We start from the raw sequence: 24989 nt of genomic DNA, 5'->3' as shown, positions 1-24989 counted from the left end.
GCCCGCCCAACCACCCCCACCCCCCTGTCCCGGGGCTCACGGTGTGAACCCTAAGGCCCCCCCCTGCTATACAAACAACATCAACCCCACCCCCCCCCCCCCCGGGCCCCCGGGGGCGGGGGGGGGGGGGGGGGGGGGGGGCGGGTACCCCAGGGACTGGGAGGAAGAAACAAAGATGTTACCGAATACACATCCACTCCAGGATTTCCAAGCGGTACTTCGAGGGACTACACAGCAGTTCCTGAATGGTCTTGGGTTCTGTGATATAAAGACCCTCCAGGACCGGGCAGTTGAGGTCCTAAGCAAGGAAAGGGAACACCAGGAAGCTTTAGAAAGTCTGACCGAAGGGCAGAGATGCACTTCTGCGCTCATGCTCTCCATGCACCTTCCCTCACACCAGGCTGGTGAGCACACGCGCTCCCTACCCCCGCGGCCGGCATGCGGCCAGCAGCGCTGCCCCTCCCACTGTCCTTCCGTCTTGCCCAGAGTTCAATTCCCCTCGTTCTCAGCCCACCTGCAGTGGCCTGCCACCCCGCCTCCTCAAGTACGCCCCCTCCGCGCAGTGTAACCTAGTAGCAACTAGGGGCTTTGGCGAGATTGCGAGATTCTGATCCCGGCTCCCGGCTAGGGGACCCAAGGAAAAGTCGAGTGAGAGCTCCCGTAGCGCTGTTCTGCAGGGGACGGGGAGGGGGACCGGCGAGGGGTGGGACGGAGCAGAAGCAGGGCGTGCGGGACCCCGGCCGGCGGTCGGACCTGGTGGAGCGGGTCTCCTCCCCACGGGCACCTGACTCCCACTCGACAGGGTGACACGGACCCCGCCCGTCCGTCTCCCCCTAGACCCCGCAAGCTCCTGGAGGCCAGGGCCCGTGTCCTCCCCGCGTCTGCGCTTGCTTCATGCGCCCAGCCAGGTCCCGCAGAATTCCTGCAACACAAGTTAAGGGGCAGCACCCGCGTGGCGCCAGCCCGAACTACCAGGCACGGACCACGCAGACGGCAAGCGTGGAGGCCCAAGAAGCAGAGACAGGTGCCCCCCAGCCGCCCCTGCAGCGGGACACAGGCCGCAGCCGAGAGCTAACACAAGGGCGGGCGCGTCGCGCCGCCGACTTCCGCTGTAGGCCCTGCCCTCCCCGCCGCCCGGCCGCCGCTGTCCGGGTGGCTCCCTGGGCCCGCGGCACCTTTAGCTTCGCGAACACCTCCACGGCCGCCTTGAGCACGCCGTCGTCACCCTCGTCCCGGTAGCCGCCGCCGTCCCCGCCAGCACCCAGTCCAGCCATGTTTCGCGCTCTGAATCGCGCCCCGCCCCCGCCCCAGCCCCAGGCTCACCGGCTGACCCAGCTGCCAATCACACCCAAAGCCCTGCGCCCGTCCCGCCCCCCCGCCCCTCCCACCCTCCCCGCGCCCCCATTGGGGCTCCACGCGCGCTGTGGCACCACCCAGGAGGCCGGCCTTGGGGAAGGGGCGGGGCGCGGGCTAGCGCGGCCTGGCTCTCCGTGGCCCCCTCGCTCACGTCGCCTCTGCTAGCTGTCTGGGCGGAGGAGGCGTCCGGGCGAGCCTTCTCCGGGAGAGGGCGCTCCGGCCTTGGGCGGGTTGTCCTCTCGAGGATGGAGAGGCGCCTTGTGGGTGGGATGTAACTGGGGTTTGAGCATCCCGCTCCCCGCGCGGGGCTCTGGCTCCTGTTTCCCACGCTCACGGCTGCAGCTAGAGGGACGTTTCTTGTGCTCCAATCCGGCCCCACGACTCACTAGCTGGATCACTTTGGGCAGCCTACCCAATCTCTCCGTGCCTCCTTGCCCTCACCTAATGGGGAATGACGAGAGCGCTTACCTCACTGGGTTGCAATGAGAGAATGATTCCTCTGACGATGCCTGGCACGTACAAAGCACTGTGTAAATGTTCACTATTATGCTGGGCCCTGCTACCGCCCCCGCCTCCTCCCCGGCTCTCTTTCATCTTCCTGGAAGGTTCTGTGGCTCCTTCCCTCCCTGTCCACTTGTAAATTTCTTAGCATCTCTCACAGCCCTCAAACTCAATGAGTCTGGCATGAAATTTCACCACCCATCTGCCCCCAGACCTCCAACGCCCCCATCCCTGCGACTTGTTGTTCAGACGAGGCGGGCAGCTGCTGTCAGCTCCATCCTGTCCGGAGCCTCTCCCTCCTCTGTGCCCTGTCTGGCCACGTCCTGGAGAGAGGGATCAAGAGGCAAGCCTAGAGACAGGGAGACCCAGGGCCCTGACAGGACACAACTGCAGTCATCTGAGTGACAGCCAAGGGCTCTCAGCTCTGTCCCAGGAGGCGGGGGGACGCAGGAGTGTAAGTTAACAGAAAAAGACCCCAGCCCGACTTTGTGGGGCAGGGCCTGATTCCCTACTGAATGCTTTGGAATTGCAAGCTATTCTGAGGACCCAGCGCCTTGGAACTGAGCTGAAGAGACATGCAGGGCACAACAAGGCTATAGGGGCTTTGGGTGTTTTTGTTTTTTTTTTTTTTTTTAATTTTTTTTCTCTTTTTGTTTTTGTTTTTCTTTCTTTCTTTTTTAAAAATTTCATTTCAATCACAGCTCCGGCTCAGACATTCAAATTCTTGTGGGTTTTTCTGTGGATCTTTCCTAGGACTGGGGAATTTGGCGGGAGAAACCACAGCAGTGTGGTGGCCTCCCCCACCCTCCCCATATCCTCTGCTCCTAAGGATCAGGAAGAAACCAGCTCCTGTGTATTCTGGAAGAAAATTCCCCTTCTCCACCCAGCCCGATGGAGCCAGTACTCTAAGCAGCCCTTCCCCAAACTCAGCAGCTCTGTCCATGGCATGGGGTGGGATGTGGAGGGGTTGGCAGGGCCTCGAAGGAAGAAAACCATCTGGAGAGGTCAAGGGGTCCATCCCCTTCCATGAGGGACGTGCTGGCTGGCCCTCAGCTCGTGGAGATGGCTGCCGAAGACACAGCAGCAGGCCGCAGCCTCCCTGTGCGCACCACCGCTAAATCATGGTGCCTCCCAAGCTTCCTCCACTGGAAAGGCTGGAGGCCGGGCTGGGAACAGAGGCTACTGGGCCCCTCAGGGAGGGGGGAAAGAAGGGGCCAGCTGGTAGAAGCGTCTGGAAACTTGGACTCAAGCTCAACACAAGGAAGCACCTCTCCCAGAAGACACTGTCTAAACACTGGCTGGCTGCCTGGAAAGGGAGAGCACTCCCTGTCTTGGGAGGTGTGCAAGCCCAGAGAGGTGGGTAGGGATGTGAAAGGGTGGATAACTAGAGTAAAGAAGGAGAGTGTAGCCCTCTGAAGGGCACTCCTGCCCAAATCGCCTGTGTTCTACGAAGGAGGCTTGGGTGCATCAGGGGCCAAAAATGAGGCTGAAGGACGCATCCACCTAGGAGGGGGTTGGGTAGGGGTAGGGAGTCAGTGGAGAGTGCGGGTCCCCAGGCGGACCTAGGCACTGTGTGCAACAAGAGCCAACCTCCTGATCGTGGGGGAAACTTGGCCATGGGTCCCAGCGGGGCCTCAGCCATGTGTCAGTACTTGGAAAACACGTTGGAAAATGAGGCCAGTTGACAGGCACTGGCCCCACTGTACCAGGGATGGGCTGGCGGGCAGTGGAGGCCAAGGCGGTCAGCCACGTGAGGCACCTCGCCTTGTGCAGTGGGCACAGAAACGTAAGCCAAGCAGATGCCCTCACCCACTGGCCTCCCTGCCCTGGGGCAGCAGCTGTTGGCGGGAGGTATGCAGGACATCCGGCAACAGGAGGGTCCGTGAGAGCATCCCCACTGCAATGTTCAAGCTGTCCTTAGCAACAGACCCCAGGGCTCAGGGGGAACCTTAACCAAGGCCCCCCTCCCCCAGCAGACACCGCCAATCACAGGAAGCTGGCGTTCAAAGGTTTGCCTCTCCATCAAGGAAGAGAAAGCAGACTGGCTTCCGCTGCATCTGACAGGGGCCGAAGGCCTTGTTCCCCAGAAACTCCTGCCCCCGAAAGAGGGGTGCCTTTGAGGGACAGAGGCCCCCTCTAACTCCCTCTCTCCTCACCCCCCTCCTCCTCCCCAGTAGGAAGAGATGGAAAGACTCCTCGCCACGTCCCCTGGTGAGCACCAAAGGCAGGCTCTTGAAGAAAAGGCAAGTGGCGAATGTGTGTGACATTCCGGAGGAAGAATTCAGTTCTTCTCCACCCCGTGGGAGAAGTAAGTGGCCGTTCCTGACTCTGGATTTGGGGGCGAAATGAGACAGGGTAACGAGGTCAGGCTGAGGATGGTCTGACGTGCAGACTTTCCACAGGCGAGGCGAAGGCTGCCTTCTCTGCCCCTCCCTCTCCCCTTCCTCCTTCCCCAGCCTCATTCTTCTGCCCCTGACCGAGCTACCCCACCCCGCTGGGCTGTGGGTCACCGCCCACCCTCGTGCCCAGGTCTCGAAGCCAGCCCACGACATGCATGCCAGCCGGGAGCCTGCTCAAAACGAGCCGTCTTCACAGGTGGGAGGGGGGCTGGAAAACCAGAAAGTAAGGGCTTTTGCAAATGAGACCCCAAACTGCCACATGGGCAACGAGGCCTAAAGGGCTCCTGGAACAAGGGTGATGTTGACTCTCTTTCAGGTGGCTGTCATTCACCCACCTCAGGGCCCTGGGGACTCGCCTGGCCAAGCACACACACTACTGGAGTCTAGTAAGTCCAGAGGACTCCAGAGCTGCCACTACGGGCCCGACAGATGTGAGCCTGCCACAAGTACTGGGTGGATGAGGTTGTCAACCTAGGAGCTGACTGATGACCATCCATTCGAGAATGCTGTCATTCTACACCTCTGTGTGGACACCGAGAGTCTGGCACATGAGGATGGGGAGGCTGTCCTGGGAACTTGGCATTCCTCTTCCTATCCTTTCTGGTCCCTGTGCTGGGGAAGGGACCATGGCAATAGAAGGCAGGGGCAGCTGGCTCCCTGCCCACGGGAACACTAAGGAAACCTCGGCCTGCCTTAGGCCTCCTGATTCAGAGCCTCGGCCTCACCTCCTGCTGCTGAGGGGCCCTCAGAGCCAAGGGGACGCTGGGACTTCCGAGGCCACAGCCTCCTGCAAGGGCACACTTCACATGCCTAGAACCCCGATCAGATCTCAGACTACTCCTAGGGTCTGTGAGGTCCGTCCCCTCTGCAGGCATTTCTGGGGGTGTAGACGGAGCCAGGCTGTGTATTTGGGGGGTGGACCCATGACTGGTGAGGCTGATCCTAGCCCCCATAGATCCAGGGGTGAGAATGAACAATGTCGAGTGCGGGGGGGGGGGGGTGGGGGTCATGGTCAGGGTCTTCACTTGCCTTCTTGAGCCAGGCTCTAAAAATGGGGTGGGGAGGGGGGCCCCTGGAGGCCTTTGGGATCCCAGCTCCAGGTCTCATGCTCCCCATCTGCAGCAGCCCAGGCCGCGATGCGATGCGCTGCCCTGGTGAGGGGTGGGGGGTGGCCGCCCTGTGCTGGCGACAGTGCTCAGTAGAGGCAGGGGCGGAGGGGCGGGGGAGGGGGCGGCCCCGCACGTGTGTGGGGGCTCAGTCGCCCCAGGCAGCAGAAGAGGAAATGGCGGGCGGGATGGCCCCCTCCGTAGGGAGACACTCGGGTCTAGACGGCTTGGCAAAGCCGGCAAGGCTGAGTCACATGCGTCTGGAGCTGGAGATGCAGGCGCCAGGACTGGAACACGACCGTGCCCACTCCGGAGGGCCAGGCGGGGGAGGGGCGCTCAGCCTCGTCTTCCCAGTGCCAGGCCTCCAGCTGGCACCCAGCCTTGCTCCCCGCCTGAGGCCCCTCAATGCCCACCTGGCAGTCGAGCGGGGCCCAAGTTATTGGTAGGAACCAACTGAGTTTTAGGCGTGGCCGTGCTCCCTCAACCGGGCCGCAGCAGCCTCCTGGGACCTTTGTGCCCCAAAGCCCCCCTTGTTGCACTCCACCCCCTCCGGCCCACCTTCTACAGGCACCTTCCCCCAGGGAAGCTGAAGGTGATGGCCCCTCTACCTGACTGCCAGTGCACCTCGCTCCCCACCACCCCATCCCCAGCCATCGTGGTCCTGCTCGGGGTTCTGTGTTCCCCTTCCCTCCTTCTCCTTTCTCTGTCTCTCTGCCTCTCTCTGTCTCTGTCTCGCTTGCCCTCCCCCTGCCTCTTGTCCTCCCTCCTCCTTCACTCACTCAGGAACACCAGGTCTCTGGATGGGCTGATGTATTTAGTGCTCACAAAAGCATCTGCAAAAAAAGTTGTTTAATTGGGACCAGATCCTCTGAGGTTTTAATGGCATTAAAACAAGATGGGTTTGCTCTGGGGAAGAAACTCCTGGCAACAGGAGGAGGGCACAGAAAGTTTGGCTTTTTTTTCTTCTCAAAGCTTGAAGGGGAAAAAGGCCCCTGCACCTTTCTTTATATACTCTAGATGTGTGAGCGTGCACCCTGAGAGTGCGTGCCACACATTCCCATCGACAGAGCCGGGCACCCACGTGTGTTTGCACCTGCACACAGGCACACACATGGTTTCCATGTTACTTGAACACGAAATGGAAGACTCAAGGACAGGGCTGTTCCCTTATTCCCACGGTCACCCCAAGGGTGTGTCTTTGGCTGCAGAGCCACTGTCCCTCCGTGGTTCCTTGCAGAAGGCCTGGTCTATAGTGGGGGCTTGACACACTTATCAAATGACAGATAGAGGGAGGGCTGGACCAGCAGCCCAGATCTTGGCCCCGAGCTTCAGATTCATCTACGGAACTGCCTTCTAGATATCACCGCCTGGCTGTCTCCTCGCCAACCTCACACCTGACCGGATCGTGAGGTAGATTCCTGAGCTTCTGCCCCAGGCTCACTCACCCCTCAGCCCTTCCGCCACCAGCAGCGTCTACCTGGAGCCAGCCACCTTCACCTCTCCCCCAGACTGCCTCCCCTAGCTGCCTCTGCCCTGCCTGCCGTCTGTCTTCTCCCTCGTGGCCCCACCAAGTCTGTGCTCCGCCCTGCAGCCTGTGAGATCCTTTTATAATGGAAGTCAGATCATGTGACTCTTCTGCTCAGAAGTCCACGGTGGCTCCCTGTTTCTTTCAAGGTTATAGGCGAGATCGGCCCGCCATCCATAGACCGCCCTATCAAGCTAGCCCTCCTGCCCTTCCCAGCCTCACCCCTCACTCGGCCTGCTGGTTCTCAACTTGGGCCACACCCCTTTCTGCCTCGCAGCCTTGCTCTGGCCATCCTTCCCGTGGGGAGGACTCTGCTGGAGCTCTGCTTGCGAGGCTTTCTGCTCTTCATTCACATCTCCGCCCAGATGTCACTGTCTCACAGTCCTCATCTGATCCCCTGTCCCTCCAATCACCGTGGCCAGTCTCTTTCCTTCTGATGGGGGTCCCTGTGCTCCCCCACTACACGGCCAACCCCGGGGAGCACAGGGGAGGTGGCTGTGTGGCTCCCGCATGGGGCCCGGCCCACAGCAGGGGCTCAGGAATGTTCCCCGAGCAAAGAATCCATTTTCCAATCCTCCCTTGATGGCAGGAGAGCTCTCAGCTGTGCAGTTCTGAGGAGGCCTGAGGGATGAGGGGTGTTGCTTTGGCATCCTCCCGGCCACTGATCGGAGCCCCAACTGATGAAGGTATGTGTGCGCCTGGGTGTGCCGAGTGTGTGGACAGTGGGCCACGTGGAAGGGAAGGGCAGGAGGAGAAGAACCAGGAGTCCGTTCCTTGCCCTTACAATCCCAGGATTGTGCAGCTAGAAGGAACCTCAGATTCTAGAACTTTGTAAGGAGCCCACACCCACCACATTAAGATGGAAAGACCGAGGCCTTGAGCATAGAGACTTGCTCCCGACATCACATGGCCAGTCTGTCCAGGGCAGAGCTGTGAGCCCAAAACTCTTTCCAGCAACCCCCAGGCTGTATCCTTGGTTCCTGGAAAATCCCGACACCCCTCCCACCCTGCGCTCCAGACACTAGGCTCAGGGTTAGTGTTGGCCGGGGGCCCTGCCTGTCCCAGCCCAAGTCCACGAGTGAGCTCTGTGTGTAGGAGGGGTGGGCGTGGGAGGGCACCTCAGGTTCTGCTGAGCACCCCCCACCCCTGCAAGCTGGCTCTGCTCTCTGGGAGTTTTCTCAAGGTCCCCATGATGTCCAGGTGCCCCAAGACTGACCAGAGTAGGTGGCCAGGTGGCCACTGGGTCCCCAGCGCAGGAAGGACAGGACGACAGAACTCCACGGGAGCTGGGGAACTGAGAGGGCCCAGGCCTCGCCCCTTCCTGCCTAGGTGGGTAGAAGCGGGGTCCCTCCCTCCTCCAGACTGCTGTGCCAGAGAAACCTGGGAGCAGGCTTCCTCCCACCCCCAGCCCAGCTAATGGGAACCAGATGGCAGGATGTTTAGTCAGCGCCTGGGGAGCGGCACGAACAGGGGAAATGGGTTGGGGGCCAGGATTCCAGAATCTATCCCCAGGCAGGGGGAGGGTCAAAGCAAGGGCTCCTGCCACAGTCCCAGTCCGACTCCAGGGGCCCACTTTGGGAAGGGTCCTACCCCTCCGCAGGCAATGCCTGGACCGGGAGACAGGAGGCCCGGCCTCCGGCATCTGACCTACCCCCCTCTTGGTTCCTTCTCTGTACCGGGGAGGCTGGGAGCGCTCAGACTTCCAGGATCCCCGCCACACCTTCAGCCTCCATTGCCTGAGTGCTCCCGCCCCCCAGAGCCTTAGCAGACCACCAGCTCAGGACATCCTGTGTCCCCCAGGGCCACACAGGCACACTGATGGCTTCATCTCTGGCTCCCAACGTAGTTGCTCATGCTCAGTCCACAGACAGTCTCTGTCTCTAGTCTGTGTGTGGCACAGTCCCAGATTCAGGCCATAAACCAGAGCCCTGGATGGGAGAAGGGAGAGGGTGCCAGCGGCCCCCGTGTGCTTCATATGGGACTGTGAGCTGGCACGGGGGCTCCTTGAGGGCAAAGGTGCAAGCGTGTGAATGCTGAGGAGCCCGGTGAAGACCCTCTTGCTGGAGACTTCCGCCCTGACCCACCCCCACTCCCTCCTGCATCTCACACCACCCCCCCGCCCCGTGGCCCTGGACAGAGACCTTGAACCCCAGATGGTGGTGGGAAGCTCCTTCCAGATGGCCCTTCTTGGCCCTGCTCCCCCCTCCCTGCACCCTCCCCCAGTTTCCCCCTCTCCCCTCCACCCGAGCCTTGCCCACAATTAACTCATTTTTTCAGATTGCTTCCAAACATAAGTCAACGCTGGACAGAGCTGTAGGAAAAGCTTCCTCAAAGCTGGCCCCAAAAAGCCATGTGGTGAGACGGGGCCTCTTTGCCAGCCCCCACCCACCCGCCCTCGGCTCTCGTAGCGGGGCCTGGGGCTGGGGCCCTCTGAGGGTTGGCCCGGAGGCCTGTGGTCAGATACCCCCTTCTTCGGCTCACACTCCGCCCCACGGCCCCTTCCCTCGGGCCCGGCTTCCTTTCCCCCTGGTCCACAGGTGTCCCTCTGACCAAGAGGGGAGGCGTGAGGCCTAGAGGCATCTTCGGAGTGCCCGATGACGGTGGTCACACTGGGACCCGGCAGCCCCTGGTTCACATGCAGTTTACGGTGGGGGTGGTGGCACAGCTAGGGAGGCTGCAGGATGGGTAACTGTCCCCTCCACCGACTTTTTCCAGAGGAGAAAATGGAGGTCTGGAGGGAAGGGAGCTGCCTAGAGGTAGTTAGGGAGCTGGAAGGGGGACCAGCCTGAGGCGGGCCTTGTGCCCAGGTGGCACTGGGGCCCCAAGGGCCGGGGTCCATGCTCGCCACCCTGGCTCTGCCCAAGTGTGGTTTCCTCCGGAATTGGGAGGCCTCAGCACTGGCGCCCATGGCAGAAGCCCACAGGCTTGGCAGGTTCCGGGCGGCCCTGGCACCTGCCCCCTCTCCCGGGGACCCAGGAGGCCCTGAGGCCTGCTGCTTGCAAGGCCCGGCCCCTCTCCTTTCCCAGCCATGGACGGAGGACCTGGCAGCCTGGGGTGGGCGGCTTGCCCCGTGGTGGGCCTCACAGGCCCACTGTGTGTGCAGACAGAAACCCCATTCATGGGGGCCACTGGGCCTGGTCCAGTGGAGAATAAACGCGGGCCTTACAGCAAGAGACCAAGAACACTCAAGTCCAAGAAAAACTCAATCTCTCTTTCTCTTCAGGTGGGAAGAGAGGACGTTGGGGGAAGTTGGGGGCACGGGTGGCCCCCCCTTCCCCTGGGGGGGGGCCTTCCTGGGGGAGGGCTGGGTCAGGGAGGCTCGGAGCACTGCCGCCAGGGCCAGGAGCCTAGGGAGCGGGACTGCTCATGTCCCATCCTGCTGTGGCTACGGCTTTCACCTCTCCCAGCTATTCACGCCCTCTCTGGGCCCAGGAGGCCTGCGCGGCCCAAGCGAAGTGGCCATGAAGAGTATGATGTTCCGGTCCCGGCTTTTTGGGTGGGGTGCTGCCCTGGAGGGGTCCCGGCCAGGCAGGCACCGCCGACTCCCATGGGCATGCCGACCCTACAGCCGCCGCCGCCCAGCCAGCCAGGGCCCCCCAACGGTGAGTAGGTGGCACCAGCAGGAAAACTCTGGCAAGCGGGGAGCAGTCTGCCTCGTTATTAGAATTCCCCCCCCCAACCCTGAGGCTGGCGCAGGAGAGAAAGCCGGTCACCCCAAGGCTGCCCGCGTGGTACTCACCTTGGGGGTTTCAGCAGGAGCTAGGAGGGACCCAGGGGCCTCAGGGAACCCGCTCTGGAGGGCAAGGAGGAGTTACAGACTCTGGGAGGCCTGGTGCCTGTAGCCCAGGGTGAGGGCGGGGGGAGGAAAGACACCTCCCTAGGAGGGGCCCCAGCAGATGGGGCTGGAATAATGGATCCAGCTTTGTTGGTTGGGGAGCCAGCTGCCCCGGGACCTACTGAGGAGACCGGGAGAAGTGTGGGAGGCTGAAAGTGGCAGACCCGGGGCTTGGGTGGGATGCCATAATGGGCCCCAGTAGACCAGCTATGGTGTGACCTTCGTCCCATATGCCAGTGGTTGGCACCGTACTTGGTCGCCCCACCCCAAGGCCTGAGGGCGGGATGAGAGAAGCAGTGGGTGGGCCCAGGCCCCCACCCCCCGCAGATAGCAGGATCTGCAAGGGAGGCCCATGGTCAATGTCACCATGCGTTAGAGAGGAAGGAGGCAGGCAGGGTGACCCGCTGGCCACCGGCCTGCTTGTGACATTGAGCAGCACTGTTTCTCTCTCTCTCTCTCTCTCTCTCTCTCTCTCTCTATATATATATATATATATATATTTTTTTTTTTTTTTTTTCTCTCGTGCTTGGGGTCCCCCACTCTGGGGCTATGAAAAGGCGTGCGGGAGACCAAGGAGTCTCTGATACTTGGTAGCCTGGGAGCGGCGGGGGTGGGGGGTCTGTGACAGAAGGCTGCAAAGTCCCGAGGGCAGGAGAGAGAGGCAGAAGTGAGGCCTAGGCAGAGAGAGGAGGGAGGTGGGCCAGCCTGTGACTGGTCTCCCCACTTAGGAAGGAGGTGTGGCCTCAGCCACACAGGGGTCCCAACCAACTGAGCCCACACTGGCTCCTTCTGCAGATCAGGTGCGACCCACCTTCGGGAACCGCAGCCTGGACCAGCCACAGGTGCAACCCACTTCCAAGGAAGGAGCCCACAGAGCCCCCGCCCAGCACCCAGCACCCAGCTCGAAGGCCCCCGCAGGCCAAAGCTGGCTCAGAGGGAGGAGTCACCCCGAGCAGCCTGGGAGCAGGAGTGGTGTCACAACAAGGGGCCTAGCAGCAAGCGGGCCCAGCCACAGACCATAGCCAAAATGGGGGCTGAAGCAAGGCCCCAGGCCACCAAGCTCGGGCCCTTTCAGGCCAGCAGGGCCTCCCGAGCCCAAGAAGGGACAGTGGCCACCAAGGAGGGCCAGGGCAGGAAGGCAGGAGGCCAGGCACCCAGGCGATAGGGCCCAAAGCCCAGAAGGCCCCCCAAAGGTGAGAACCCGCCAGGACAGGTAGCCCCCAGATGAAGCCTGCAGGGGGTGATGGGGCTGTGCCTGCCTGAATCTCAAGTGGCTGAGGCTTGGTCACACGTCTCCCAATCATACCAGTGTCACCAGCCCCTCGGGCCCCCACCCTGCTGTCAGTGTGCCCAAGCTGAGTGGCCCCGCGTACAGGGCCCCCGGGCGAGCTCCTGTCCCTCAGCAGGCCCCTGTTGCTACATGACCAGGCTGGGGCTGTGTCTGTTGTCCTCTAGGGGCCTTCCACCAACCTGGCTCAGGGGGCCGGCACCGAAAGAAGGATCATGGCCAAGGCCAAGGTGGCCGCAGCACCAAGAAGACCACAGGCCACGGGCAAAAAAGGCCTAGAGGCAGGCACAGGCACGGGTTCACGGACCTGGGCACCTCACAGCAGGCCATGCCATCCCTGCCAGCCTCCTGCCTCCTGACCCAGGAGGCCATCACCCGCAGCAATGTCAAGATGAAACACGTCCCTGCCCTGACTGACCCTGGCCTAGCCATGCTCCACCTGGCAGGTCGGTGACCCCTTTCCTCCACACTCACCCTTATGGCAGGAGTAAGAAGGCCACACACTTGGGGTTCTCCTCTAGTGGGTCCTCGGCCACTGTGGCTGCAGCATTGCGGTGCCTGGAAATGGCCCACCTACCTGTGCGTCCTGGTTAGCAGTGAGAAGATGCCCTGATGCCCAAGAACCAGCTCCTCCGGTCCATGTTGGGGAGGTACCGAGTGGCAGAGGGGAGGGGGACAAGGGAGCGCGGAGTCCAGCTGCCCTGTGTCTGCACAGAGCATGAAATGGCCAAGATCCCATCCCGCACGTTCCCCGGGCTGCCAAATCTGCGGCGGCTGGACCTGAATCAGAACAAGCTGGATGCCCGAGGCCTGCACCCCTGTGCCTTCAAGGTGTGCAGCACCCTTCCGCTTGTGCTCCCGGGAGGAGGAGGGCCGGCAGGTCTGAGATGGCTCCAGGCGGCCACCATGCCCCTCCCCACCCTGCCTGGGGTGATCAGGCCCGGAGGAGGCGCTGCGCAGACCACCCAGCATGGTGGGCTTCAGTGATTTGGGACAACACGGTCCACAGCTGGGTGTGGAGAGCAGCGTGGATCCTCGGGCCCCCACAAGGGATCCTTGAGTCCCCACAAGAAGTTCTGGGAGAAACCGAGCAGCGATTCTCAAAACCCGCAGACAGACCTGCTCCAAGCCGCAGTGCAACCAGATAGGTGTCCCTCGGGCAGAATCAGCCCAAAGCCATGCCCAGAAGGCCTAGCCTGCCTAGTGGCACCGCGGTCCCCAGCCCCCTCTTCCCCCTGCCCCCCAGAATCTGACACGGCTGAAGCTGGATGGGAACTCGCTGTGCACAGTGCCAGTCCTGCAGCAGCTTTCAGGGTGTGGGGGTGGGCCCTGGGGGCAGGGGTTGACAAAGCCAGGCCTGGGAAGGGGGGCGGGGGGCGGTGGGGGGCTGTTGGTGAGGCAGAGGAGAAGTGCGGGCGAGGGGAGGGCCGCCCGGGGCAGCCTGGCTGGAGGGCAGAGAAGGCAGGACTGGCTGGGACAGTGGCCCTGGCCTCTAGGAGCTACACAGGGAGTTCCCAGGGGGCCCCCAGACCCCTGCAGTCAGGTCACGTGCCCGTCCGCCCATGGCAACATCTCATCCCTGGCCTTTCAGCCCCTACACAGCCTGCTCTACCCGGGGCTGGACCGAAACTGTCTGCGGACCATCCTACCTGGCCTGCCAGCCTCCCTGCAGGTGAGCCAGCGGGTACAGCTGCCCATGAGGATAGTTTTAAAGATAAACCCACAGAGCCTCGGTGCCGGAGGGCCTCTCCTCTGACTGACCTAACCTTCCTGAGGCCCACAGTTGGGCCTTGAGGACCGTCTTCGACCTTCTGGGTGTCCCTGAACAAGGCGCAGGCCCGCCCTGGGCCACCCGGCCCCCCTGTGCTGGATGGTGCTCTTTGAGGCCGTGAGGAGCCCTGGCACAGCTGGAAGGTGTTGCTGGGATCCTCTGCAAGATGGCCATGGCCCCAAGAGGGACAGACATGGCGACACCTGCAAGGGGATAGGGAGCCAGGCCAGGCAGGTGGGCCCCTCACCCTCACCCTCAGCCCCGGCCCTAGGAGCTGTACCCGGGCACCAGTGTCGTCAAGGAGGTGACAGAGGGCATGCTGAACCACAGCCTCGGCGTACTGGTGCTCCGGGAGGACCTCCTGGCACCCCGTGCTCGGATTGACCTTCCGAGAGTGCTGCCGCCCCACCTGGCACCGTGTGAGCTTTACCCCAACGGGCACGTGGATGCCCGAGAGGGGGGATTCACTCAGAAGGACCCAGAGAGTCACAAGGAGGGGTGGCTCCATTGCTTTCGGGCCTGGTCTCAGGTGGGTCAGCTGGGTCATCTGCCTCCCTGCTCAGGGCTCAAGGTGACCTGGGCCCTGAGCCACCCACCTGCGACTCCAAGAGTTTCCTCTGTCCCTCCCACCCAGCAAGATCCCCAAAGCCACAGAAACCCCTTCCTCTGCTGGGAATTGCCCTGTAGGCCCCCAGCCAGCTCCCCTGGGAGGTGGCGTGGGCAGGGACAGAGGGGCAGCAGGGGCAGCGGGAACTGGCCAGGTGCTGAGTGAGATCAGCTAGGAGGTGACAGGGCAGGAAGGTGCATGGAAGAGGTGGTGGGCACGGGAAAGAACAGCGTGTGGGTGTCCTGGGGCGTACCAGACAAATGCCACATACAGGGTAGCTTAAGATAACAGAGATTTCTACTCCCACAGCTCTGGAGGCCGGAAGTCTAAAATCGAGGCGTTGACAGGGTCACACTCCCTCCACAGGCTCTAGGGCACAATCCTTCCTCGCCTCTTCCAGCTTGGTGGCCCCGCGTGTTCCTTGGCGTATGACCACACCACTCTAGTGTTGGCCTCCGTTGTCACATGGCCTTTTCTTCTGTGTGTCTCTGTGTCTGTCCTCTTTTGTCTCTTATAAGGACACTTGTCATTGAATTTAGGGCCCTCCCTAATCCAGGATGAGCTCGTCTTGAGATCCTTCACTTACATAGGCAAAGACCCTTTTGCCAAATAAGGTCATGTTGACAGGTTCGGGGCAGACGTATATTTGGGGGCTACTATTCACCCCACTACGGGAAGGGTCCAGAATGAGTCCTTATGATCTGGTTTGGACAACTGGGTGGAGGTGCCAGCAGAAGGGATCCCGGAGGAGACTCGGCTCTTACAGGCACTGCCTAAGGAGTAAGGACGTGGTCCTGGGAGCAAGCAGCAGGAGGGCTGGGAAGTACAATCCGTGGGGTCTGGTGACCGCCATGGCAGGGCAGGGGGTGGTAGGCAGGGGTCAACAGACACTCCAACCGTACATTCCAGGGACCAGAGCCTCCCGCCCTGTACCCTCATGTTCCAGGAAAATGTTACCAGGACGTTTGGGTTTAATTATTCTTTTTTCCTCCCCCCCCCCTTGCCAAGGGGGCAAAGGAAAGCAGACAGCAGCCTAGGGAGGGGCCTCCCAGCCACTGTTCCACTCCCACCACGGGGCCTGGGCAGGGGGCCGGCGGCCGGTCAAGGCCTGCTGGCGCCGCCCCGCTTTCCTCTGGCTGGTGGAAGAGGAGGGGGCCCCTCCGCTGGCAAGGCGGAAGCCCTGGAGCCCCAGCCCCCGTGGGCTGAGGGGCGGCCTTGGCCCCAAGGCCAAAGGGCTGGCCCGCCCACAGGAGCTGGGGATGTCACAGCCCGCGTGGAGTGACCTGGGCTGACGTCCACCCAAGCTGCACCGCCTGCTTCCCTGATCCCTCAGGGTCCCCAGCCGCGGCCCCTGGGAGCCTTAGTTTTCTCTCCGTCCCCATCCGTCTTCTGCTGATCAGGCTGAGTGAGACAGGAAGAGGACAAGAGAGTGTGTAAGGACGAGAGGAAAGGGCTCTGGAGCTGAGCGGGGCAGAGTGGAGACAGACTGAAGTGGGCCAGCACCTGTATCTGCACTGCTTCGTCCCCTGGACGTTTTAGGAGCCCCCGAGGCGGGGGAAGGAGTGGGAGAACGCTGGCCTCACTAGCCCTGTGGTGAACTGGGAAGGGCCCCACCCAGATCCCCTTTTCCCAGCCTCTTCAGACAGAGGAGGACGCAGAAGCCAGACAGGGCCTGGCCTGACTCACGGTCAGGCTGCAGCTGGCCTCCCGGCCCTTCCCAACAGTTGGGAGCTCTGGTGGCCTCTGCCACCTGGGAGCCAATGCCCACTCTCTTCTTGGGTGTGGACCAGGCACCTTGATTTGCAGCTTCGGCTGTGGCTGCGGTTCCTCCTGGGCACCACCGGCTCACCCCACACCTGAACACCCATCCTGCAGGAAGCTGGAGACCCTCGACCTGTCCCACGACCCGCTGGTGCACGTGCCTTCCTTCCGCCACGGGGCCTTCGGCGCCTGCCACCGCACCACAACCGCACGAGCGCATCCCCGGCTACGCGTTTGCGCACACGAAGCCGGGCCTGGAGCTCCTGTCCCTGTCCCACGAAAGCCTGTGCACCGACGGCGTCCATGGCGTGTGCTTCCTCGGCCTTCGCGCCTCCCTGACCGGGCCGCTGCTGGGTCGCAACCAGCTGCGGGCCGTCCCCCGGGGCCTCGGGGGCCTCAGGGGGCTGCGGGGGCTGCGTCGGAGCCACAAGAAGATCAGGTGGGGCTGTACGCCTGGCCCAACACGCTGTCCCACCACGCCCCACTGCCAGCCAGGGGAGAGAAGGGCAGCTGAGGCCAGGGGCGGGGAGGGGGGGCCCTGCCTGGCAGGTGGGCCCATGGGAGGAGCCCATCACTGCTCCTATCCATATCCACCTTGGTTGTCACGACGGGAGGCCGTGCCCGGTGGTTGGCAGGCCCCGGGCAGCCACGGTGGAGGGCTGCAAGCGGCAGAAATCTGGGCAGGGGTGGCCAAGGGGGAGGTGAGAGGGCCCTGAGCCTCCAGTGGGGAGGTGGCAAGTGGTGGCCGTGACCTGCGTGACCAGCTTCCCTGGGTCTGTTTCTCTCCTCTTGTATGACACCTGCCTCTGCTTTCTGGGGTCTTCACTCCTCCGCTTGACCCTGCCACCCCACTCTATAGACAAGTGCCCCTGAATTCCATCTGTGTGACACTCCAGTGGCTCAGGACTCCAACCTCATCCCCACGCACCTGGAAAACAGCCTTATTGACCGGCGCCGCATCCTGCCCACCGCCTTCTCCTGCATCTGAACCTGCTTCGGCAGTGTGGTCCTCCGGCCCCAGCAGGGGGCGGGGGCTGGGGAGGGATCCTGGGATTCCTGCCCCCCCCACCACTCCTTAGGACTGGTTGGGGGGGGGGGGCCCAGGTCTACCTCCACTTGATCTTTGCACTACTAACAGAAAGATCTAGAAGACCCAGCTGTTTCAGATGCTCCCACTTCCCATTGACTGCTGAGGCCCCTTCACTTAGTAAATGGCCCAGCAGGGTACCGCGCTGGTCTGGACTGGAACATAATAAATGCATCTCATTCAAGCCCAGAAGCCTCCATCAGCCTCCCTCTCTCCCTCCTGGATTTAAGCTACACTTGCGTGCTGGCTGTCTATTGTGCAGGCAGTTAAGAGGGCCTGCTTCTAGAAGCTTCTCCAAGAGCCTCCCCAGCCCCACCCACCCCGGCCAGGGTACTGAAGTCCCCAGTAGCTCAGCCCCAAGCCATCTGGGGGCCAGGCTCACCTCAGTTGCTCAGGACAGTATCAGTACCTCTCTTCAGGAAGCATCCCCGTCCCAGGTGTGGACCGACAGAGATGGGCTCTGCTGGCAAAGCAGGCTGATGTGGAGGCCCCTGGTGCCTGCCCTTCATCCTAAAACCACTCACACTCATACCTGTACCAAGGCCGGGGACACCCCTCGTCCCTCCTCCCCCTAACCCAGGCCCCAGGGCCCTCACCCTGGTCCCCCACCCATCCCCGGTGCATACACATCCCCATGCCAGCCTGAGGGTCACCATGGCCCCACCCAAAGCCCTTAGAGGCAGGGGCAGGCATCAAAAGACGTGGGACCCAAATGTACCTTTATGAGACCTGGTACGAGGGAAGGGTAGGGAGTGCTTGGTGTGTGGGAGGCCAGACCTGGCCGGAGATGCTGACCGTCTGGCGGACGAGGCAAATGCACACACCAGCAAGCTGTGAGGGCTCAACCCTGCCGAGCGCCGAGGACAAGACAGGACCGCCATGCTGGGTGGGGACACGGGCTTTGCAGAGCCCCCTGAAGCCACTGGGGCAGTCCCTCTGCTTGTGCAGAGGGGACCACTGGGAGCAGGGTAGGGTCACCAGGTCAGCCTTGACAGCTCACAGTGCCACCATACCTGGTGGTGGGGCGGGTGAGGGGTTGGGGGGGGGGGGGCGGAGCACAACCAGCCAAGAGCACAGCTGACCCAGCCCCTGCCCCAAGGGAGTAAGAAGTTCATGGTGGTGTGAGGGCCAGAGAGAGAGCCAAGTGACAGGCATCAAGGATGTGGCAGGAGCAGGACGGGCCCCAGATTTCAGTGCTGCTGCTGGATGTGGGTGGAGTGAAGGAAAAAGGGCACCAAGTCCCCCAGTGCAGACGCCTTGCCCTGCCACCACCTCTGGCTGGGGTCTAGGACTATGAACTGCAAGTCTTATGTGGGTCCCATTCCTGCAGCCAGTCCCCCACCCCCAACCCTCATCCCTACCCCCACCCTGGAATTCTCAGCAGAGAAAGGGCCAGACTCAGGCAGGGGGCGGGGAGAGGCCTGGGAAGCTTGGGGAGTGTTTGCTTTGGACTCATCTTTACATTCCTTCTCCTCCGGGCCCAGGCCCGCAGATATGGCACTTCCTGTTTGGGCTGGGTCAGAGGTCAGCAGCCCTAGAGGCGCTGGCCCGATGGGAGGGAGGGCCTGCCTCTTTCCCAGCTCTCATGAACCCTCCTCCCCAGCCAGCCGCCTGGCCTGGGCCCTGCACTCCTGCTCCGGTCAACCCCCGGTCCCCTCCTCCCCCATAGTCATAGAGGTCAGGCCCTAGGGAGGCACAGGAAGTTCAAGTTGGGTGACCCCCCCCCCATCCCCCGTGGGCCTCCCCTTCCTGCTGCTCTTACCTCTACTGAGCAGATGAGGCCAGAGGGCCTGGGAGAAGGGCCACACCCCAAGGCCCACCTGCTTGTCAGGGCAACCTGGCCTTGAGGGACAGAGAAGGGCAAGGGACACAGGAGGCAGGCAGCCCAAGTAGTTACTGGGGTAAATTCCACTTCAGACCGGCAGCTACTTGGCCCTTGGGGCTGTTGTCAGGTGGGCTGAACCCAGGCCTGGAAACCTGTCCTTGATCTTCCTGAGCAGAGCTGGGCCCAAGACAGCACAGACGCAGCCAGACCCCTAGTGGATGTCTCCCATTGGGCTCCCCAGAAACACACTAGGACTAGGAAGCAAGGGTTAGCGCACAGGGAGTTTACTGGGATGTCTTGGGGCCACCACCTGGGGGAGGGGAGGACAAGAACAGGAGTGGCCCAGGGAGAAGGTGGCCCGTGACTGGTGACCGTCCAGGCAATCCCCACGGGGGCTCTGGAGCTGAGCCAGTCCTGAGTCGGGGCAAGGGGACCGGGAGTCTATATAACCCATCATCCTTGCGTGGGGCTGCCCAGCGGAGAGTAACATTCTCTCCTGAAGGCACGGGGTGCCGGCAGCTGGAGGCCAGGACCTTCAGTCCGACAGGGGAGATGGCCCAGGCAGCACGGCATGCCCACAGTGGGACATCCCCGGACAGAGCCCCAGCCGAGTGTAGCCGAGACCTGCCGGTGCGACCAGGCCCGCCCGTTGCCCTGCGCCCACGCCTTCCTCACCGGCATCTCTGACCCCATATCCTCTACTCACGCATGCCAGCGTGGCAGCGATTACTGTGCTCCTGTTTAGGGCAGAGCTGGCTCCACTGGGGCATACGGTGGTGGGCACGGCCCGGAGCGCTGGGCGTCTGAGGGGTGACTGCAGGCAGGTGGCAAGAAGGGCGGCACTCGTCCACCCTCAGATTGAGACAGGGGTATTGAGGTGGTGGGGGTGACACTGAGGGGAAGGACGGTGGGGACAGTGCAGACCCAGAAGGGGACACCTGGGCCAACAAGTGCAAGCAGTGGAAAATACGGACAGGGAGCAGATGTGTACCCCTTGGGGCCAACCCCCCGTCTCCTTCCCCGGGACCTCAGTGGAATGTTGTCCCACTGCCCACCCCTCCCAGCTACAGGCCCAGAGTCCTGCCCATCGGCTTCCAAATTCTCCGACCTGCCTGCTCCTTTCTGTCCCCGGCGCCCCTAACCGAGGGCCCGCCTCCCGCCCCTTGCCAGGCTCCCTGCTTAGCTTTGGGCACATTTGCTTCCAAGCCTTCCTCCTGCCTCGTACCGTGGTGGCAAGCTTGGTTCACGTCCGGGAGAAACAGGCCCCGGAAGGAGCAAAGGATACGCCCGGCATGGTGTGCCCATGCCTGGGCTCCCCTCCCATCCTTGCCCGTGTAGCAACTGCCACCAGGGCAGCCACGCAGGGCCCATCCAAGAGATGCTGGCCACCCGGCCCCTTCCCCTGTGCCTGCCCTCACCCACTGCCCCAGATGAAGCCTCCTGGCCCCACAGGCAGCAGGAAGACCCAGGGGCGGGTCCTGGGTGCCGGCCTCCCCCCACCTGGGGAAGACCATGGCAGCCTCCCCGTATCTCACCGGCTTCTTGGGCAGCCCACAGATGCCTCCCTGAAGCACAGCCCCCTGTCCACCTTCCCTCATGTAGCCACACCCCAGACCATGCGTCTCTAAAGATAGCTAGACACAGGCCCAGCCCCCATGGAGACCCCTCTGGGCCCTGAAATTATAGCCCTGACGGCCTGGGGCAGAGAGCCACTGTGTGATTATGTCCTCAGGGGCAGGTCAAAAAAAGCTCTGGCATAGAGAATGCCAGCTTTCACTGGCCGCACCTCAGCTATCGGAGCTGGGAAACTTCCAGATAGTGGAGGCTCGGCTCACTCCGCGGCAGCTCAGTTTCCTCTTGGGCCTGTTCAACATGAGCCTCATCCGGAATGGTTCCTAGCCCCCTGCACCAAGAGGGTCCCCCCAAGCATTTAGGCATGGAACCTCAGGGCTTCAGGATGTTACGACTCCAGCCTCCAGGGACCCTCGAGGTGGGAGGGGCTGTCTCCGGGTGACTGTGGGCCTGGTTCTCACCCTGTCCCTGCCCAGCTACTCAGAGTGTGGAGCTTGGGAGTGGATGAAGCCAGCGGGCTGCCAGTGACAGTCACGTGCAGGGCTGTGAACTTGGAGATGCTGGCTTGCCTTCAGGGGCTGCAGCGCCCAGGAGTCCTGAGGGCCGTCTCTGAGATCTCGGCTGAGTTCCGGGCAGGGTCACTTGCTCGAGCAGTGACCTTGATATGCATGATATGCCACTGCCTGGGCGTTTGTCCGGAAGGCAAAGGCGTCAGGGCACTCCCTTGGTGAGACCACTTGCTTTGGGCCGGCTTTGCAAGGGTCCCGTGTGGGCACCCCAGGGAAGGTAGCCCAGGGTGCTGCTGGAGAGCCACCTCCTCCCAAGAAGCCCTCTCTGCAGCCCCATCCAGCGCTAGTACCTAGGCCTGTGCAGTTTCCTTTGTAGCACTCATCACAGTTAGTCACCATCATGCTTCTTCGAGCACATCCTTGCTTCTGGTCCGGCAGCTCATGTGCTCAGGGGGGCGGAGAACAGTGAGGCTGACTGACTCTGTGCCCAGGGGAGGGAAAGAGAGACAGACGGGAGATCTAAGGAAGGAGTGAGGAGGAGGAGGGAAGAACAGATAGGGGAGCGATGCGTAGAGGCAGACAGGGATGAGCAGGGACCCGAGCAAACAGTGCAAGGCAGAGAGGCCAGGAAGGCCCCAGAAGGGGGCTGGCAGAGGGCCCCTGGAGCTCAGGGCCATGCTGTTCTTTCCAGGCCCCAGAGGGTCACGGGGCCAGCAGCCGGGTAGGCTGGAGCTCAGGAGGAGCTCCCTCAGCTGCCATCACCTTGGTAGGGGCCCTTTCAAGCCCTTGGGAGCCCCGCCTGCTGGGCCACCTCCCAGGGCCCCAGACTCTGCCCTCCAAGCAACCCTACCAAAGGCAAGGTTTCGTGCCCCAAAGGGAGCGGCAGCTCGAAGCCTGCCTGCTGTGTGCCCCGCTTCTTTCCTGGGCCTCCCCCCTCTAACTTTGAAGGCAGGGCACAAACAGCTGCAGGCCAGCTGTTAGGGGACGGGCTGCCGCTGACTCCAGGTCCTTCACACACAGCCCTACAGGATGGCAGGGGGCTTGGATTGCCCCACCCCAGGAGCCCCCCACAGCTGCTTACGGGCCCTGCCTTCCCCTCTGCTCCCTTCAGCCTGCACACACTCCCACCTTAGCACCCCTGCCCCTGCCAGTCCTCCTCTCTCCCGACCCGATACCCCTGCCCTGCCACCTTCGAGCACTTTCCCTGCACCCTGGGGCTGCAGGCCGGGTACCGGAGAGCCGGCTGGGGCAGCTAGGTGAGGGCTCGCTGCAGTCTGACCTGGGGCACCAGGATCACCCGGCACTCTGCAGCCATTTGGGGAAAGTGTTCGGGCTAGGGCTCTGGGGCCCTGTGTGCTGGTATCCCAGAGTCCGGGGCATGCTGGGAGAGGACCCTCGTCACCCATGGGTCCACGCTGGCGGGGGCCGGGGTCTGCCTCCCACGGCCCCCATGACCCCCATGACTTGGCCGGCCCTGTCCACCGAGTGTTCTTGTGGAGCTAAGACAGCTGTGCCTTGGCCTCCTTCAGAGCCTGGGGACCTCAGGAAATGCATGCGCTTCCTTCCTGCCTTGCCCTCCATGCTGCCTTCCCCTGCCTCCTGCCGCCTCCTCCCAGCACTGGGAGGCCAGAGGGCAGGAGGCCACTGCTCCTGCTAGCCAGCAAAGACTTGCTGTCCCCGGCACAGCTTCAGCTGGGGTCGAGGTAGTTCCTTGTGCTTCAGGGAAAGCCGAGGCCTGGGGACAGGGAGGGGAAGAGGGAGGCCCAGGACTGAGGTGCTGCCTGGCTGGTCTGGGAGTGGCCCCCAAATTAGAGGGCCAAGCCGGCCGAGTGACTCAGTGGGCCTTGGGCCGGGCGTGCAGTTATGCCTTATTGCAGACTGCAAACCACAGACACAAGAGCCTTCCAGGCGCAGGAACCGTATTTACAGAAATATTGCCCCAGATGCATCCCCCAGCTGCAGGAAAGAGCTCCAGGGTGCATAATGTGCCCTGTGCACAGGGCGTTGCCTCATGGTCACTCCCAAGCTCCCTCCAGGAACGTGCCTGGCTGACGCCCAAGGGTGCGCACTGCGCGGGGGACACTGAGGCTGCCCCACCTACTTGCGGTGATACTCTCCCCTCCCCTGCTCCCCACACCCTCTGCACCTTGGTATGTGCTGTTCCTTCCACTGCCAATGTTTCTCTTTGGCCCCAAGAACCCTCTAATGTACTCTCTGCCCCTATAGATTTGCCTACTCTGGATGTTTCGTGTGGAATCACAGCATGTGGTCCTTGGTGACTGGCTTCTTTCACAGAGCACGGTGTTTTAGACATGTTGTGGACACGTTTTTCCTCCCATGCAGCCATGGTTGGGGATATCGCAGCTAAGGGAGGCTATCTTCTGTGATATAGTCTTTCTACTGCCAGCGATGTTGGGAGTGTGTCTCCCATAAACAGGGAAAAACAAACATGGAGACAAACGACGCGTGCTCCCAGCCAAGACCCTGTTTTTCCCACATCTCCCTTCTCCATGGTCCAGCCTGGAAGCTTCTTGAAGGCAGGCACCACAGCCTGGTCAGGCCACCATGTGTCTCATGTCCCCGGCCGGGGCCCCTGAACTGAAGCTGGTGCACATGGGAGGGGGAAGCCGCACCCCCAGGAGGAACCTTCTAGATCCCACCTGCACGTGGCCCGGGACAGCTGGCCAGGTAGGCAGGACCCTCAGACCTATTCTCCTTGGACCCACCTCTTCCTGGCGTCCCTCAGCCTCTGCCCGGCTGGTCCTCTATGCAGTTTTCTCTTTTGATCCCTGGGGCATTGTGTTCCATCTTGTGGCCCGCTTTACTTTCCCCCCTCTCTGTTTCCTTTGCAGAACTCAGTGTTGCTCCCTACCTTGGTTTCTAGCTCCATCTAAACCCTCACCTTTGTTCTGGGAGCAGCGCCTGCAGGAGTCTTCCTCAACGCGGCCAGGCTCTTGGCCTCACTCCGCTGGACGCTGGGGCACAACAGACCAGGGGAGGATTGGGGACCCCTGGACGGGGAGGAGGTGTGCTAAGGCCCTCAGCTCTACCCGCAGGTGGAGCTGGGCGCGTCCTGGCCCTCAGGAAGCCACTGAGCTCCCAGCGATCACGTGGGGTGGTGGCTGACGATGGCCTCTTCCTGGGACGCTTGGCAGGCTGGCCCACTTCGCCCCTGTCAGTGGCCAGCACAGGGCTCAGCCCAGAGGAAGTGCCCACCCACAGAGCATTCATTGCGTTGTAGGGGACCGCACGGATTGAGCAAAGAAAGATGACTCACTCTTCCACTCTCAGCTTGTCTGAGCCTCAGGGCTGGCAGGCGAGGGAAGACCCTCAGAGTCTGTGATGCCTTCCTGTCCGTCCCTCGCGGAGTCCCGTCTTGAGATCACACAGAGAGGACCCGTCCTGTGTTTTAGGGCAAAAAGGGCTGCAGCGGGGTGGGGGGCTGGGGTGTCCAGAGTACCTGGGAGCCTGCCTTAAGCCCTTCCAGAAAGCCACAACAGCCGCCTCCCTGACTGCAGAGAACCACCTCCTTGTTCAGGCCCAGGCTGCCGGAGGTTCTGGGCGGGCTCAGAACAAAATTCCAGGGGCCACTCGCTGGACTAGCAACCAGAGGCCGCCTCCCCCTTGTCTCCCTTCCCTTTCTGCCATCTCGCCTTCCCCTGCAAGTGCCAGCAAGATAGTTCCCGCCCCTCTCTGGGCCTCAGTGTCCCTATCTGGGCAGTGGAAAGTTTGACTCTCTAAGGTTGTGCCGGCCCAGAGACGCCAAGGGTCCTTGTGGGAGTGGGAGTGTGTCCCTTCCCCATGCGCGGGGGGGGGGGGGGGGGGGGGGGGGGGGGGGGGGGGGGGG

At 62.3% G+C, this 24989-nt stretch overlaps 2 protein-coding genes and 1 long non-coding RNA gene across 7 annotated transcripts in view; 1 reads left to right on the top strand and 2 right to left on the bottom strand.

Moving 5' to 3' along the window:
* Window positions 1-1302, bottom strand: part of HAUS7 (HAUS augmin like complex subunit 7) — a 24913-nt gene extending 23611 nt beyond the window's left edge. For 2 of the 4 annotated variants that reach the window (XM_040467504.1, XM_040467505.1), the window contains exons 1-2: window positions 1176-1302; window positions 183-298 (exon numbers count right to left, since the gene is read on the bottom strand). In XM_040467504.1, the coding sequence (XP_040323438.1) occupies window positions 183-298; window positions 1176-1274 (215 nt within the window). In that variant the 5' untranslated portion in view covers window positions 1275-1302. Of the gene's footprint in view, window positions 1-182; window positions 299-753; window positions 1138-1175 lie in introns of those variants that run through there. The other 2 variants (XM_040467507.1, XM_040467506.1) reach the window with 2 other exon arrangements.
* An 11431-nt stretch (window positions 1303-12733) lies between these two features.
* LOC121025072 (uncharacterized) lies at window positions 12734-17425 on the top strand. The gene is made up of 4 exons (XM_040467468.1): window positions 12734-12841; window positions 13507-13682; window positions 16195-16588; window positions 17009-17425. Exons 1-4 carry the CDS (start codon window positions 12734-12736, stop codon window positions 17135-17137), a joined length of 807 nt encoding a protein of 268 aa, XP_040323402.1. The 3' UTR covers window positions 17138-17425.
* Window positions 17426-19324: 1899 nt separating this feature from the next.
* On the bottom strand, window positions 19325-24574 carry LOC121025088 (uncharacterized). Of its 2 annotated transcripts, none has more exons than XR_005787924.1 (2): window positions 24420-24574; window positions 19325-21623 (listed from the first exon to the last, which is right to left on the bottom strand). It is a non-coding gene; the product is annotated as an uncharacterized LOC121025088 (long non-coding RNA). The 2 variants fall into 2 exon arrangements; XR_005787923.1 differs by lacking the exon at window positions 24420-24574 and adding an exon at window positions 22332-22467.
* Window positions 24575-24989: the final 415 nt, after the last annotated feature.

The sequence above is a fragment of the Herpailurus yagouaroundi genome, unplaced genomic scaffold (genome assembly GCF_014898765.1).
Source record: "Herpailurus yagouaroundi ecotype Mexico unplaced genomic scaffold, PumYag 67493, whole genome shotgun sequence".
NCBI classification, from domain to species: domain Eukaryota; kingdom Metazoa; phylum Chordata; class Mammalia; order Carnivora; family Felidae; genus Herpailurus; species Herpailurus yagouaroundi.
This window is presented reverse-complemented; position numbering and strand designations above follow the sequence as displayed.